This window comes from Podarcis gaigeae (assembly GCF_964106915.1).
Source record: "Podarcis gaigeae genome assembly, chromosome: 17".
Taxonomy (NCBI): Eukaryota; Metazoa; Chordata; class Lepidosauria; order Squamata; family Lacertidae; genus Podarcis; species Podarcis gaigeae.
In genome coordinates this window covers 33,319,851-33,333,737 of record NC_139694.1, presented here as the reverse complement: position 1 = coordinate 33,333,737, position 13,887 = coordinate 33,319,851, and the positions used below count along the sequence as shown (strand labels likewise).

At 42.3% G+C, this 13,887-nt stretch overlaps 2 protein-coding genes and 1 long non-coding RNA gene across 3 annotated transcripts in view; 2 read left to right on the top strand and 1 right to left on the bottom strand.

The window, feature by feature from the left end:
* Positions 1–2,045, bottom strand: part of SYCE2 (synaptonemal complex central element protein 2) — a 10,186-nt gene extending 8,141 nt beyond the window's left edge. Inside the window, exon 1 of the mRNA XM_083719900.1 lies at positions 1,764–2,045. Coding sequence (XP_083576026.1) covers positions 1,764–1,925 — 162 coding nt within the window. The 5' untranslated portion in view covers positions 1,926–2,045. The remainder of the gene's footprint in view (positions 1–1,763) is intronic.
* LOC310835142 (uncharacterized protein) overlaps positions 1–13,887 on the top strand; it is a 16,374-nt gene extending 2,487 nt beyond the window's left edge. Inside the window, exons 2-4 of the mRNA XM_083719929.1 lie at positions 2,044–2,169; positions 9,932–10,241; positions 12,536–13,887. Of these exons, the coding sequence (XP_083576055.1) occupies positions 2,044–2,169; positions 9,932–10,241; positions 12,536–12,696 (597 nt within the window). The 3' untranslated portion in view covers positions 12,697–13,887. The remainder of the gene's footprint in view (positions 1–2,043; positions 2,170–9,931; positions 10,242–12,535) is intronic.
* Positions 2,176–8,596, top strand: LOC310835325. The gene is made up of 3 exons (XR_014559553.1): positions 2,176–3,706; positions 4,495–5,367; positions 7,800–8,596. It is a non-coding gene; the product is annotated as an uncharacterized lncRNA (long non-coding RNA).

Genomic DNA, 13,887 nt, shown 5'->3' with positions numbered 1-13,887 from the left:
TTAAATAGCCTAATGTGAATGTCTACTACATCCTCCCACATTCCATCTTGAGACTGTGACCCGATACAAACCCCATGACTTCATCATCAGCCAACAAACCTCTCTTTCCCCACCTCCTGCATTAAATCTGATTTCCATCTATCCTGAAGACCAGTTCTAGAGAACTCAAAAGCTTGCACACTATATTGTAATATTTTGGTTGCCCTAATAACACTATTGTCCTAATATGGAATTTCTTTTCTTTTAGTATCTCTTTTACATCTTACCTAGTGAGCTATTTAGCGTTTGAGGGGAACTGCATCTGTTCTTCCCTACATACCCTGTTTTAATTTGTTGTTTTTTAAATTTGTTTTTAATATTGAATTTTAAATTGTTGCTATGAGCCATGGGACCTGAGGGTGAAAGGCAGGTAATAAATTGAATATAAAATATAATAACCATAATACAGTACAATATTGTTATACACCACCCCAAATCTCTGAGTGGTTTGAGATTTCAAGGAGCTCCAGGGGCTTTTACCAGAGTCTTTCCTTTTGGAGACTGTGGTGCCTTTATGTTATATGTTTTATATACACATATATACAACCTGAGCCTGCCATGGAGGAGTTCAGAGCATCAACATTCCAAAAGGGATTAGTCTTATGTATTTATGTTTTACACATGCTGATTTCCTAGGATTGAAAAGTGCCTAATACACAATTTAGAAAAGTTTGCATTGTTAAATTAGTTCTTTCACACTATTAACAGCATCTAGCACACAGCTCAAATACACACATGAGTATTGCACATAGATTAACGCACAGGATCTGACATCCAACTTAACACTCAGGGCTTAATTAAATCCTGACTCCAGAAATTAATGGTCTGGCCCCCACAATCGCATAACAATTAAAAAAACAAAAAAACTTGCTGCTTTTTCCGTATGTGGTGGTATTGCAATAAGGTTAAAGTTTACTGGGAAATGATATATAATGAATTGAAAAATATGTTTAACATTCATAAAAAACAAACAAACCCAGAAGCTTTTCTCTTGGGAATTATGGGATCAGAACTACCTAAACAGTATAGAAATTTACTTATGTATGCGACCACAGCTGCAAGAATGTTGTTTGGCCAAAAATGGAAGAAATAAGAGGTCCCGATCAGAGAAGAATGCTTACAGAAACTGATGGAGTATGCAGAAATGGCAAAACTTACTGGAAGAATAAGAAATCAAGATAACAAACTTTTTAGAAAGGAATGGAAATGGTTTATTGCATATTTACAAATACTGTAATCAGATCAAGACATTGGCAGGATTATTGTAAAAACCTGCAATTTCAAAAATATATATGAGATATGTATGAGAATAGATGAATAAAAGAATAAGTTAAGATGATTTAGAGTATGCAGGAAAGGACAAAAATAAATTCAAAGAACTGCAGAAAGAAGGGGAAGGGAGACGACCTGGAAATAATAATAATAATAATAATAATAATAATAATAATAATAATGTTAAAATTATGGTTGAATAATTGTTGTAATGTATATAAATGAACTATTTATCTATGTAATTTATATACATTACAGCAAATATACATACATACACACACACACACACACACACACACACACACATATATATATATATATATATATATATATATATATATATATATGCATATATATATATATGCATGCTGTGGCCAGCTTCCTGCAATAATGTGCTCCCTTCAAAACAAATTCACTTCATGCTGATAGTTGTAACTCCTTTAAGCGACTACATTTAGGAGATGTGTGTTCAGTTGACTATTCTTATCTTGTATCCTAGGCTCTTCTCTACTGGTCATTGACCGAAATAAATATACTACTGTGCTGTTATCATCAGCTGTGCATTCAAAAGCCCAAAATGAGATCCAACCAGACAAGAAACCATTCCGTGACATCACTTGAGTGGGCGGAGTCTTTCCCCTGGGTTTCCCTGGCCAGGCGCTCTCTGCACTTTTCAAAGCAGCGGGCTGGGCAGTGACCGCAGCTGCTAATCTATTTGTTGTGCTTCTTCAGCGGAGTCCTGAAACCAGAGGAGCCCAGAACTGCCTTCTTCTCAGCTGCTGCCTGCCAAACGTGCAAAGAAGCAGATGCGCCATCAAAGCAGCGGACGAGAACATAAAATCCAACATCACCACCCAGGTAAAAGATGGGGAGGGGTGTGTGGAAACTAGAAGGAAACTTTCAATAACTGTGCAGGAAAATGGTGTTCGTTTCTGTCATTCCTCACATGATAAGCAGCAGCACCCACCAGAATTGCCTTTGCTGCACCAGTGGAAAGTGTTAAAAGTACAGGTTGCTTTTGCCCTCGCTGTGGAACATGTTAAAATGTGTCTGGTTGCTTTCTTACTTGCCTGAACAGCAGTGCATTAATACAAGACCCCTGGGTTTTATGCTGGATTTGTAGGGAGGGCAGAGAGTCATGTAACAGGAGCTGATGCCAAATCGTCCCTTCTGATGTACTTTCCCTTCTGTCTCTCTGTGACTAGCTATAAACTGATGCACCCCCAGAGCCACTCATAACTGGCACTAACAATTTAAAGATAGTGGTTTTTTCTGTGTGCATTTTCTTTTTTCTTTCAAGCCATAACTGCAGAGGCAGGCTAGGGGGGAAACAACCAAACAAAAGAGCAGTTATTTTAAGCCTTGTAAATCTTAATAACTTCTTGGAAGGCTTAGGAACAAGTAACAGGATTCCACAAAGCCTTTGCTCAGTAACCCTCATTGGAATTAGCAAGAAGGCGAGGAGGCAAATTTCCCCACAAATGACTTTATTGCTTTTAAAATTTGAATTCTTTTCTCAATGGTGTCTTTCTACCTTTCTTTCCCCCCTTAGAAATTAAGTGCTGCTCAGTACCAACAACTGTTATAGCCGACTGGAGGAGGCAGCATCACTTCCTATTGATGAATCTGGTTGGGTAGCCATGTTAGTCTCTTGTAGGAAAAAATAAGACTCCTGTGGCAAAATTCATTTAACAAAGAAGGCTTATGATGCATTGTATTTAATAGCTTTAATATGCCACTACTACATCAGGCTGAAAAAACCTGAATGAAATTCCTACTACGCAGTGGTGTCCAAACTTTTCTCAGAGGGCCAGATTTGATGAAGTGAAGGGCCGTGAGGGCCAGCCAAAGAGCCAAAGTTGTTGACCTTTATGTAGGATTGTTAGGATTGAAATTGTTGACCTTTTTTATGAGGTTTTTTTTAGGGTTGAAGTTGCTGAGGTTTTTTAAGGCTTTAACCCCAGGAAATAAACTGCCACAGGGGCTGGATTAAACCGACTAGCTTTGGACTTTGGACATGCCTGGATTAGGGGCTTTGGACTTTGGACATGCCTGGATTAGGGGCAAACCACTCTTTTTTCCTGCCTTGCTTTTCCAATATTCAAAATAGAGACAGTTTTCTTTTCTAAGGGACAGGGTGCTTTTTTACACAATCCTTCATTTCAGCAAGTTGTTGGACAATGTCATGAAGTTTCTGTCAGGTGAGAACCTTTCTGACTTTTAAAATACAGTACAGCTGTCTAGTTCCCATTTGCCATGCTAGTGCGATGAACTAAGGCTCTGTTATCCTTAATAGCTGCGTAGCTAAAATGCATTTTTGGAGATATTGCAAGGTTTTGAAAAGCTGCACGTTCCTGGATCCTAGCTGCTAGGAGTGGCCCTAGTTGGGTGAATAGTCATAGAATCAGAGTTGGAAGAGACCACAAGGGCCATCGAGTCCAACCCCCTGCCAAGCAGGAAACACCATCAGAGCACTCCTGACATATGGTTGTCAAGCCTCTGCTTAAAGACCTCCAAAAAAGGAGACTCCGCCACACTCCTTGGCAGCAAATTCCACTGTCAAACAGCTTCCTAATATTTAGGTGGAATCTTCTTTCTTGTAGTTTGGATCCATTGCTCCGTGTCCGCTTCTCTGGAGCAGCAGAAAACAACCTTTCTCCCTCCTCTATGTGACATCCTTTTATATATTTGAGCATGGCTATCATATCACCCCTTAACCTCCTCTTCTCCAGGCTAAACATGCCCAGCTCCCTTAGCCGTCCCTCATAAGGCATCGTTTCCAGGCCTTTGACCATTTTGGTTGCCCTCCTCTGGACACGTTCCAGTTTGTCAGTGTCCTTCTTGAACTGTGGTGCCCAGAACTGGACACAGTATTCCAGGTGAGGTCTGACCAGAGCAGAATACAGTGGCACTATTACTTCACTTGATCTAGATGCTATACTCCTATTGATGCAGCCCAGAATTGCATTGGCTTTTTTAGCTGCCGCGTCACACTGTTGGCTCATGTCAAGTTTGTGGTCAACCAAGACTCCTAGATCCTTTTCACATTGTACTGCTCTCAAGCCAGGTGTCACCCATCTTGTATTTGTGCCTCTCATTCTTTTTGCCCAAGTGCAATACTTTACATTTCTCCCTGTTAAAATTAATCTTGTTTGTTTTGGCCCAGTTCTCTAATCTGTCAAGGTCCTAAATGGTTTTTTTTTAAAAAGCCTTTGGAAGGCAATAGGAAGGTCACTCATTGATACTGATGTGTTAATTTGCTATGCTGTTTTGCATGTCCGCATTCCTATTGATGCATACTTCTAACAACATAGACATGGGACCTGCTTCCTTGTGGTGAGCTCCCACACCTCTGCCAAATTTCTGGGATAGTTCCTGGCCTATGGCTTGGCTACACAGTTATAAAATTTATAAAAGCTTTTTTTTAATTACCATGTTTATTAGTTGCCCAACAGCCAAGATTCTGTCATACAATAGAAACAATAAAACTCAATATACAATTCTAAAAAGAAGCATTAAAAAGGTAAATATATCACAGAGAGAAAGCTAAAACTATATCCGTTTTAGAACTGCATTCTGAAACATTCCAAGTGTTAAAGGAAAAGATTTAAAAGGCCATCATAGCTTGGACATCGATTCGCTACTGGTTGACCTTTTTTCTGCCCAGTCAAATATTGCTGCTTTCTTTGAATTGGCAAGAAGTGCTTCTACAGGAGTCTTAACTTGTAAGATTATTGAACTGTATTGCATGGCTACAATGAAGTCTGAAGGTGTATTTTTTACAGCAATCCTGCTATGCTGACCAACATGCAGCATCAGCAAACATCAATAACCCAGAACAAGTTATTGCAAAGAGATTGAGCAGACTTCCAGTTTGCTGTTGCACTCATGGCTTTGTCTTAGGACTCCTACTACTGAGACATTATAAATCAAACTGAATTGTCACTATCCGTACTTTTCGCTTTTAATTTCCTTCTGACCTCACTAGTTAACAGCTCTGCACCTCTTTACTATCACCATGTGTGTGTGTGTATATATATATATATATATGCTTTCGTAGATTTTCACGGGTACAGGAATGCAGGTTTTGGTGTCCTCGGGTGTCTTCCCGTGTAAAAGTTGGGGTGTCTAGGCGACGTTTCGACGAGGTCTCACTCGTCATCTTCAGGCTGGTGCTTTCGGCTTCTTGTTACTGGAACAGAGCGGGATCTCAATGTTTGAGTTCCTATAAATACTGTAGAGGGGGTGTGGTGTCTAGCCTCCAATGTTCTGGGCAGAGAGGAAGTTCCCAGGCTAGTGTGCCTTTTCTTCTTTTGTTCCTTAATTACTTGAGAGATACCTTGAGTGATTTCTTGAGTGATATCCTGAGTACCACTTAGGTGGGTCATTAGGTGTGGATTAGTTGCTAAAGTCTTTGTGTCTTGACCTCTTGAACTTTGTGAAGAGTTTTCCTGAGAAGATGGCTGTATTGCACTTAGTTGTGCTTTGGCTTGGCTTCGTGTATAGGGGCGAGCTGTGGTTTTGTGGCTTGTGTCAGCCAGATCTGTGTAGGGATTGCAGGGGGGTGCAGCATCCGGAGGTGCCACCATGGACTGGCTACTGGATGGTGTCAGTAATTCATCTGTGGAGAGGGTCTGGGTTTGGGTCTGGTGTGGTTGATTGGTGTTGGCGTTCTGTGTGCCTCTGGATCTGGTGTCAGTTTTTGTGGGGAGGGCTAATTTCCAGATGTCTGGCAAGCGGGATGTGTCGTCACGCTTGTTCATGTTGTGAGGGTGTTTCTCTATCTCGATGGCTTCCATGATTATTCTCTTGTGGTGATGTTCCGTGTTAAAGAGCAATTTGGAATCTGCAAAATTAATTTCGTGTCCTGTTTCTTTCATGTGTTGGAAAAGAGAGGAAGTTTTTTCTTCTTTTTTGACGGCATTCTTGTGTTCTGCGATACGTGCATTTATTCGTCTGTTTGTTTGTCCAATGTACGTGGCTGGGCAGACTTTGCAGGGTATTTCATAGATCCCTTGGTTTTCCAACTGGATTTTATCCTTGGGGTTTCTGAGGATATTGGCTATTTTTTGGTTGGTGCAAAAGGCTGTTTTGATATTGTGTTTATGGAGGATTTTGCTAATTTTATCTGTAGTGCCCTTGATATAAGGAAGGAGGGCCATGCCATTGTTTTCTTCTGTGTCTTGGTTTTTGGGGGGTGTTTCCTTTTGGAAACACCCCCCAAAAAACCACCCCCCAAAAACCAAGACACAGAAGAAAACAATGGCATGGCCCTCCTTCCTTATATCAAGGGCACTACAGATAAAATTAGCAAAATCCTCCATAAACACAATATCAAAACAGCCTTTTGCACCAACCAAAAAATAGCCAATATCCTCAGAAACCCCAAGGATAAAATCCAGTTGGAAAACCAAGGGATCTATGAAATACCCTGCAAAGTCTGCCCAGCCACGTACATTGGACAAACAAACAGACGAATAAATGCACGTATCGCAGAACACAAGAATGCCGTCAAAAAAGAAGAAAAAACTTCCTCTCTTTTCCAACACATGAAAGAAACAGGACACGAAATTAATTTTGCAGATTCCAAATTGCTCTTTAACACGGAACATCACCACAAGAGAATAATCATGGAAGCCATCGAGATAGAGAAACACCCTCACAACATGAACAAGCGTGACGACACATCCCGCTTGCCAGACATCTGGAAATTAGCCCTCCCCACAAAAACTGACACCAGATCCAGAGGCACACAGAACGCCAACACCAATCAACCACACCAGACCCAAACCCAGACCCTCTCCACAGATGAATTACTGACACCATCCAGTAGCCAGTCCATGGTGGCACCTCCGGATGCTGCACCCCCCTGCAATCCCTACACAGATCTGGCTGACACAAGCCACAAAACCACAGCTCGCCCCTATACACGAAGCCAAGCCAAAGCACAACTAAGTGCAATACAGCCATCTTCTCAGGAAAACTCTTCACAAAGTTCAAGAGGTCAAGACACAAAGACTTTAGCAACTAATCCACACCTAATGACCCACCTAAGTGGTACTCAGGATATCACTCAAGAAATCACTCAAGGTATCTCTCAAGTAATTAAGGAACAAAAGAAGAAAAGGCACACTAGCCTGGGAACTTCCTCTCTGCCCAGAACATTGGAGGCTAGACACCACACCCCCTCTACAGTATTTATAGGAACTCAAACATTGAGATCCCGCTCTGTTCCAGTAACAAGAAGCCGAAAGCACCAGCCTGAAGATGACGAGTGAGACCTCGTCGAAACGTCGCCTAGACACCCCAACTTTTACACGGGAAGACACCCGAGGACACCAAAACCTGCATATATATATATATATATATATATATATATATATATATATATCTGCACCTGACAACTGCCTAGTCTAGGAATGATTTATGCCATAATGAAATGTAACTCTTCAAGGTGCCACAAGATCCTTTGCTGATTATTCAGGAAGGTTTGGTGGAAAGAACTAGTACCCCATTCTGGCTTAAAATTGCCACATCATTACAATTAATTTTGCTCCTTCCAGCTACCAACTTTATAACTGTAGAAGTAGATGCCAGTACTAATCGTTGACAAAGCTAGCTGCTATTGCCCATCACCTAATCATCCTCCCACAGAGGGCATTTTGCCAGTTGGTGAATATACATAGTAGGAGGTCGGTAAAGGAGCACACCGGGATAGATTTATTATGAAACAGGAGGTTGAAAACACATGAGCTGAAACTCCAGCCCATTCATACTATACAAAATGCAGACAACTCATTTAAGGTCAGAGCTTTTGCCATCGTACTAAGGGTGTTAACAAAGCAGCAAAAAGTACAGTATGCAAAACCTCATTAAAATCTCCTCTTTGCAGCAATATGAAAATAGTAGCCTACTTAATGGATCTGTTTGCAAATATTATGCTTTGAAATCCTGCAATGCACTGTACATGCTTAGTAGCATTATTTGCACCTTACTTAAATGGGTGTGACTCTGGCGGGAGTGTCATTTAGAAAGGCACAAGAGGAACTCTCCTGACTGTATTCGGGATAAAGAAGTTATTATTTGCAACAGGTTTGCCTTCCCTTTTGGGTTTTGAGCATGTGTGGTAAGATGCAATTGCCCATTTGTTTAATTTTCCTGCCACCCTGCTTGAGGAACACTCCCATCCTGTGATTTAAAGGCTGGGAGAAGCTTGTGGGATTGTCACAAAAGAGACAGATAAACTTCTGGGAGATAAAATGGCCTATGGACCCCCTTCTTAGAGTAGAACCATCTGTGCTTGAAGTAGGGAACCAGTGGCCTTTCAGATGTTGTTGGATTCTATCTCCCATCAGTCCCAGAAACCATGGCCAGTGCTGAGGCATGGCAGTTGTAGGCTAGCAACATACTGATGACAGCAGGGTGATGTAACCTGGCAATGGCCAACCTGTCACCACTAGAAGATCAATTCTTAATTGCTCTCTGCAGGTTATGGGGAAGTTTGTCAGGTAGTTTTTCTTGGTGGTGCAGCACTTGTAGAATCACAACCTGAAATTGCTAAAAAAATAATAAAAATTCCCCTTATTTGCGAAGTTAAAATAGGGAATTTTAATGCTGAAAGCTGGTAAATGCTGATGTAACCCATTTGTAGGACTGCTAGTAAATTTTCAGTTTCTGTTGAATATTTATTTATATGATAATATTTGAGTGCTTAGCATAAAAAAAGGACTGGTACCTGCTTTGGAATTTTGAGGGGGAAATGACCTGGCTCTTTTCTAATGGCTAGGGAGGGAAATAGAATTAGTTATTTGGAGCAGAAGACTCAAGGAACTGCCTGGATAACTTGTTTCTTTATGTATAGGTGTTGGGTTTTACTGTATTATTTACTTGGTGCTATACACAGCTTTGTGATTTTCAACTGAGAAGTGGTATAGAATATTTTAGAAAAGGATGGGGGAAAGCAGCATTCTAAATAAATGGATGAAGATTGACGGAATGAAATTACAAGTTCTGTCAAGGTTTGACAGGATCTGGCATACTGGACTTTTATGCAAACCTCTTACCACACCTAGAGCTTAGTCCTCACTGAGGTGGTAAGCCTGTGTCCAGAAAGTACTGCTTTACACTGTTTTTGAAAAGATTCCATGTGCACAAACATTGGAGAACCCTCATTGGTTTTTAACTCTCCCCGACCCCAGTGCCATTTTGCCAATCTAATTGTCACTTCCAAAGCTGTTACTGAGCCCAAAATAGCAAAAACTCTTAAAGCAGAAGCTGCTAGGAAACACTAGTCTCTTTTTAAGTCCAGTGTTCCTGCAGTAGGATGCTAAGAAACCTGTTGGCTGGTGTCAAACAAACAGTGAGCCAAACAAACTGATTTCGGAGGGGTTACCCTTTGGGAATACCACAGGGGGTGCAGATCGATGGTTTCCTAGCTGCTGCTGCCAACCCATCCTCCATTCCCCCAACAAAAACCCCTGCATGGTAAGGCAACCCCCTCTTCTCCAATACCACTGCAAATTTGGCTGTAAGAGCAAGTATAAGTCATTTGCAAATGGCATCAGGACAGGGCTCGTGATGGGCCCCTAACTAACCAAAGTATCTTCCCCTTTTGTTTCAGACTCTCCCTGTCCCTGCAGCCACTTATCCACCAGGCAACAAGGCTCCACAATATCAGAACATGGCTCTCCCCTCTCAAATGTGGCCAATGAACATGAGCTCCTCAAATCGCACCGAGACCTTGGCACTACTTACTCAACCCTCTTCCTCCAATGAGAGCCCTCTTTACAGTGAATACCAGCCAGCTGCCTATGACCTTGTTCCATTGCCCAAAGCTGTGCTCTACATGATCATGGCCGTGATGGTGGTGGTGAGTGTGGCCTATGCCATTGTCGGTCACCTGATCAAAGACCTGGCACATGATCTGGCAGGTGAGTGTGGCAGGTGACAGCAGCAGTGATGTACAATAAACTATGCCCTTTGTAGCATTCAGTGCTTTTAAAAAAAATCCCACAAGAAAAGCTGAATTCTGTGACCTGTATAATAATTCAGACTTCTCAAGCTTTGCCCAATTTACAGTGGTACCTTGGGTTAAGTACTTAATTCGTTCCAAAGGTCCATACTTAACCTGAAACTGTTCTTAACCTGAAGCACCACTTTAGCTAATGGGTCCTCCTGCTGCTGCCGCGCCACCAGAGCACAATTTCTGTTCTCATCCTGAAGCAAAGTTCTTAACCTGAAGCACTATTTCTGGGTTAGCGGAGTCTGTAACCTGAAGCGTATGTAACCTGAAGTGTATGTAACCCAAGGTACCACTGTATTCTGGTTTACTACCCATGAGAATGGACACTGAGAAATACAGGACACAAACCACACAGAGCCTTATTTCTCTGTGTTGGCATCCATCTGTCTCGAGAGACAATGGAGTGCACCTCTGGGGGTGAAGTCATACCTTTGTGTTAGCAGCACTCTAGTGACCTCCCCAGGACACAAGCCTGGGTAGTATGTATGGAGGTCCTGGGCTGCCCAGACAACAAGACCCTCTTCTCAGCATACTGATGTGGTCCAATAGAAAGCAGAGCAAGATGTCTGGCACCAGCTTGGCTGCAGGAATTACCGGAAGAAAGCATACAAGGCGCCATCCAGCTGTCTTAGCGACTCCACTCTGGATTTGTGTAAGGTTTACTCCTAGTCATTTCTTCTCCTGAAGATATCCCCACAAGGCAGAAGTCGTTTAGGATCACATGGGCTACCTTCTCAGGATTATGATCCATATTACTAAGGTTTATTTCTGTAAATCTTAATTCACACATTTTGGTTTTTCCAAGCAGACACTGTTGAGATGCTTTCTAGCTACTAGGGCTAGAAACATTTTTGAATGGAAATTGTGAAGAAACTAACTTTGAACTCTGTACCATACTCTGCATTTTGCCTATGCTCCTGTAGTGTGCAATATACACACAGCCCAGCCTTTTATGACTGTTAAAAAAACCAAAAACTCATCACCTATTTCAACGGGATTCATGTGCTTGATTCCAAGATGTGAGAATGTTTTGCACATAGAAATTTCCAACAGTCCTGTGAAATGCTACACAACCTGGTTGTAGTCCTGAGGTCTGAAGGTCAGCGAGTAGTTACGATCATTGCAATAAAATGTTTTCTGGTGGGACCAGCTTTGTAACACAATTCCCATCTCTATAGGGCTTTTGAGTTGGGATAGGGGAAAGAGAGGGGAGAGCTGCAATGACAGGTGTTTAACACTAGGAATTTATGGATACTGTGACCATCTCCCCTACAGCCCTTTACTTCTACTTGCAGAAAGTAGAGACACGGGTGGCGCTGTGGTCTAAACCACTGAGCCTCTTGTTATGTGCCACAAAGCATAGTGTAATATGGCTATATACCACCACAGCATAAACCTGACCAACACCTTAACAGAAAGAAAAAAACCCACTTGGGCATAGTAACACCACTATCGCCAGACATGGCACAGACTTTAAGTACTATTTTGCATTATCTTGTTCTATAATTGAACACTTATTTAAAGCCAACACTACACGGTACCATCTATGTGAGCTGAGTTGGCCTGTCTCCATTCACTTGCCATAACCAACTCCAAACTGCTTGCCCTTATATTTGTATTGTATCAAAGCACATCTTTTATATTGTGTGGCAGTCCATCACAGTTACTACTAGAGGCCATGTGCTCAAGTTGATGAATAGGGGGGGGGGGCAGGGAGGAGATGCTCTTTCCACACCCTGCCGGTCCATGCAAAATGCAGAAACCCATCTGATACAGAGTCAGATGAAAACAGGGCAGTAGCTATCCATAGTAGGCTCCTGTTTTGTTAGCAGCTGCATTTCATTTACAATAAATCAGCAGGTAAGGTTGCAATGCAGAACACTAGTCCAGCCATTTTCTTAGTGGTGCTCAAGATTCCTCCCCTGCAACGCTAAGGCGCTTTTCCTACAGGAAAGGAAAACACAGGATGGCAGCTTTGGAGACATTTGCCTTTAGGGAATAGGATATATAGCTTAGTGGGAGAGGATGATTCTATAGGCACAAACTCAGGCTTACTCCCTGGCACCTCCTTTTAAAAATGTATCTTGGATAGCAAATCAGGGAAATACAACTTGGCTGACAATACAGGGCTGAAACACCTTCCCCTCCTTGATAAAGCGACTGTAGACGGCAGTTTCATGTGCCTTTAATTTCTCCCTCTAGATTGCTTGCTGGGGCCAGCGCCTGAGGAACCTGATGAGGAGGAGCCAGAGCCCCCACCTCTTACAGGTTTCCAGCCCTCCCTCTTGGCCAAGGCCCGCACTTGCAGCTGCTCAACACACCACCACCAAGAAGAGGTTCATATAACATTAGAGGTGACATAGTGACCGTGGAAGAGCAGGCAGCACAGCCTTGCGGAAAAGGAGAGCGGAGTTCTTGGCTTCCTGAATTGAATGGGAGAAAACAGGCATGGCAGACCAGCAAAAAGAGCCCAAGGAAGGAGGCAGACGACCACGTAAAGAAGCACCGGCTTATTCTGAAGCAGTCATCCCGCCTTCTCAAGGCAACAGCTGTCTTGCTCAACTTCTGGGACTCTGCTTCTCTGGCGCCATGAACTCAACTTCCATGATTATCATTTTAGTTTTATAGCCAGTGGCCTCTCCTCCTTTTTCTTCCTAAGAAGACTGAACTGGAGAATCACTGGAAACTCACCTAACCAGCTTCATGAACCAGACTACTGCTCTGGGCCTAAGAGGCTTCTGTCTAGATTGCGAGAGGAAGGGCTGGGCTCCAAAATGGTACCTGCAGGCAGAACCTAGGAAACAAGGATCTGGAACCATTTGGTTGTTGAACACTGCTTCAGCTTTGTGATATTTTACTCCATGAGGTGGAACATCCAGAGTCTGGGGAGGGCAAGGGCTACTCACACAGCTCTGGCATTTCAAAAAGCGGCTTTTTTGTACAATAAAGTAATTAAACCTGTATGCCTTGTGGGCTCTTGTCTCCAACTGCTGAATGCTGCCATTATGACAAGAAGTTAATATGACAAGAGGTAGTGACTATCCTTCCTCATTTGGCACTTGGCCTGGTCATGGTCTCAGCTCCTTTTTGAGAGCTTGAATATGAACAAAGTTTTAGCAGAATCCCCAAGCTGTAGAACATGGACTTTCTTTCTTTGCAGATCTTCCCCTTAGTAGCTGTAGCCCAGATTTTGCTTTAGTTTCCCCCCCTCAAATTGTGTGTGCTTTATCTGACACCTGCTTGTAGAGATCAGGATATCGAAATGTGTATATACCAAGTCCTTTCCAAACATTTGCCTCCTACCAGGCTTCCCAGAATACAGCTTTTAGTAGGAAAAGGGTCAACGTAAAACCAACCCACTGTCCTCTCATGTTCTAATGCTTAACAACATTTTAAGATCAACAGCAGCCCTGCTTGTGGGTTCTTTTGAAGAGGGCATGAGACACAGAAGGATTGGGGATGAAGATGAGACAATAAAATGATTATAATGGAAGAGAAGAGGAAAGGCTGACATGGAGGCAAATAGAGGAAAGAATTCAAGGCACAGAATTTTT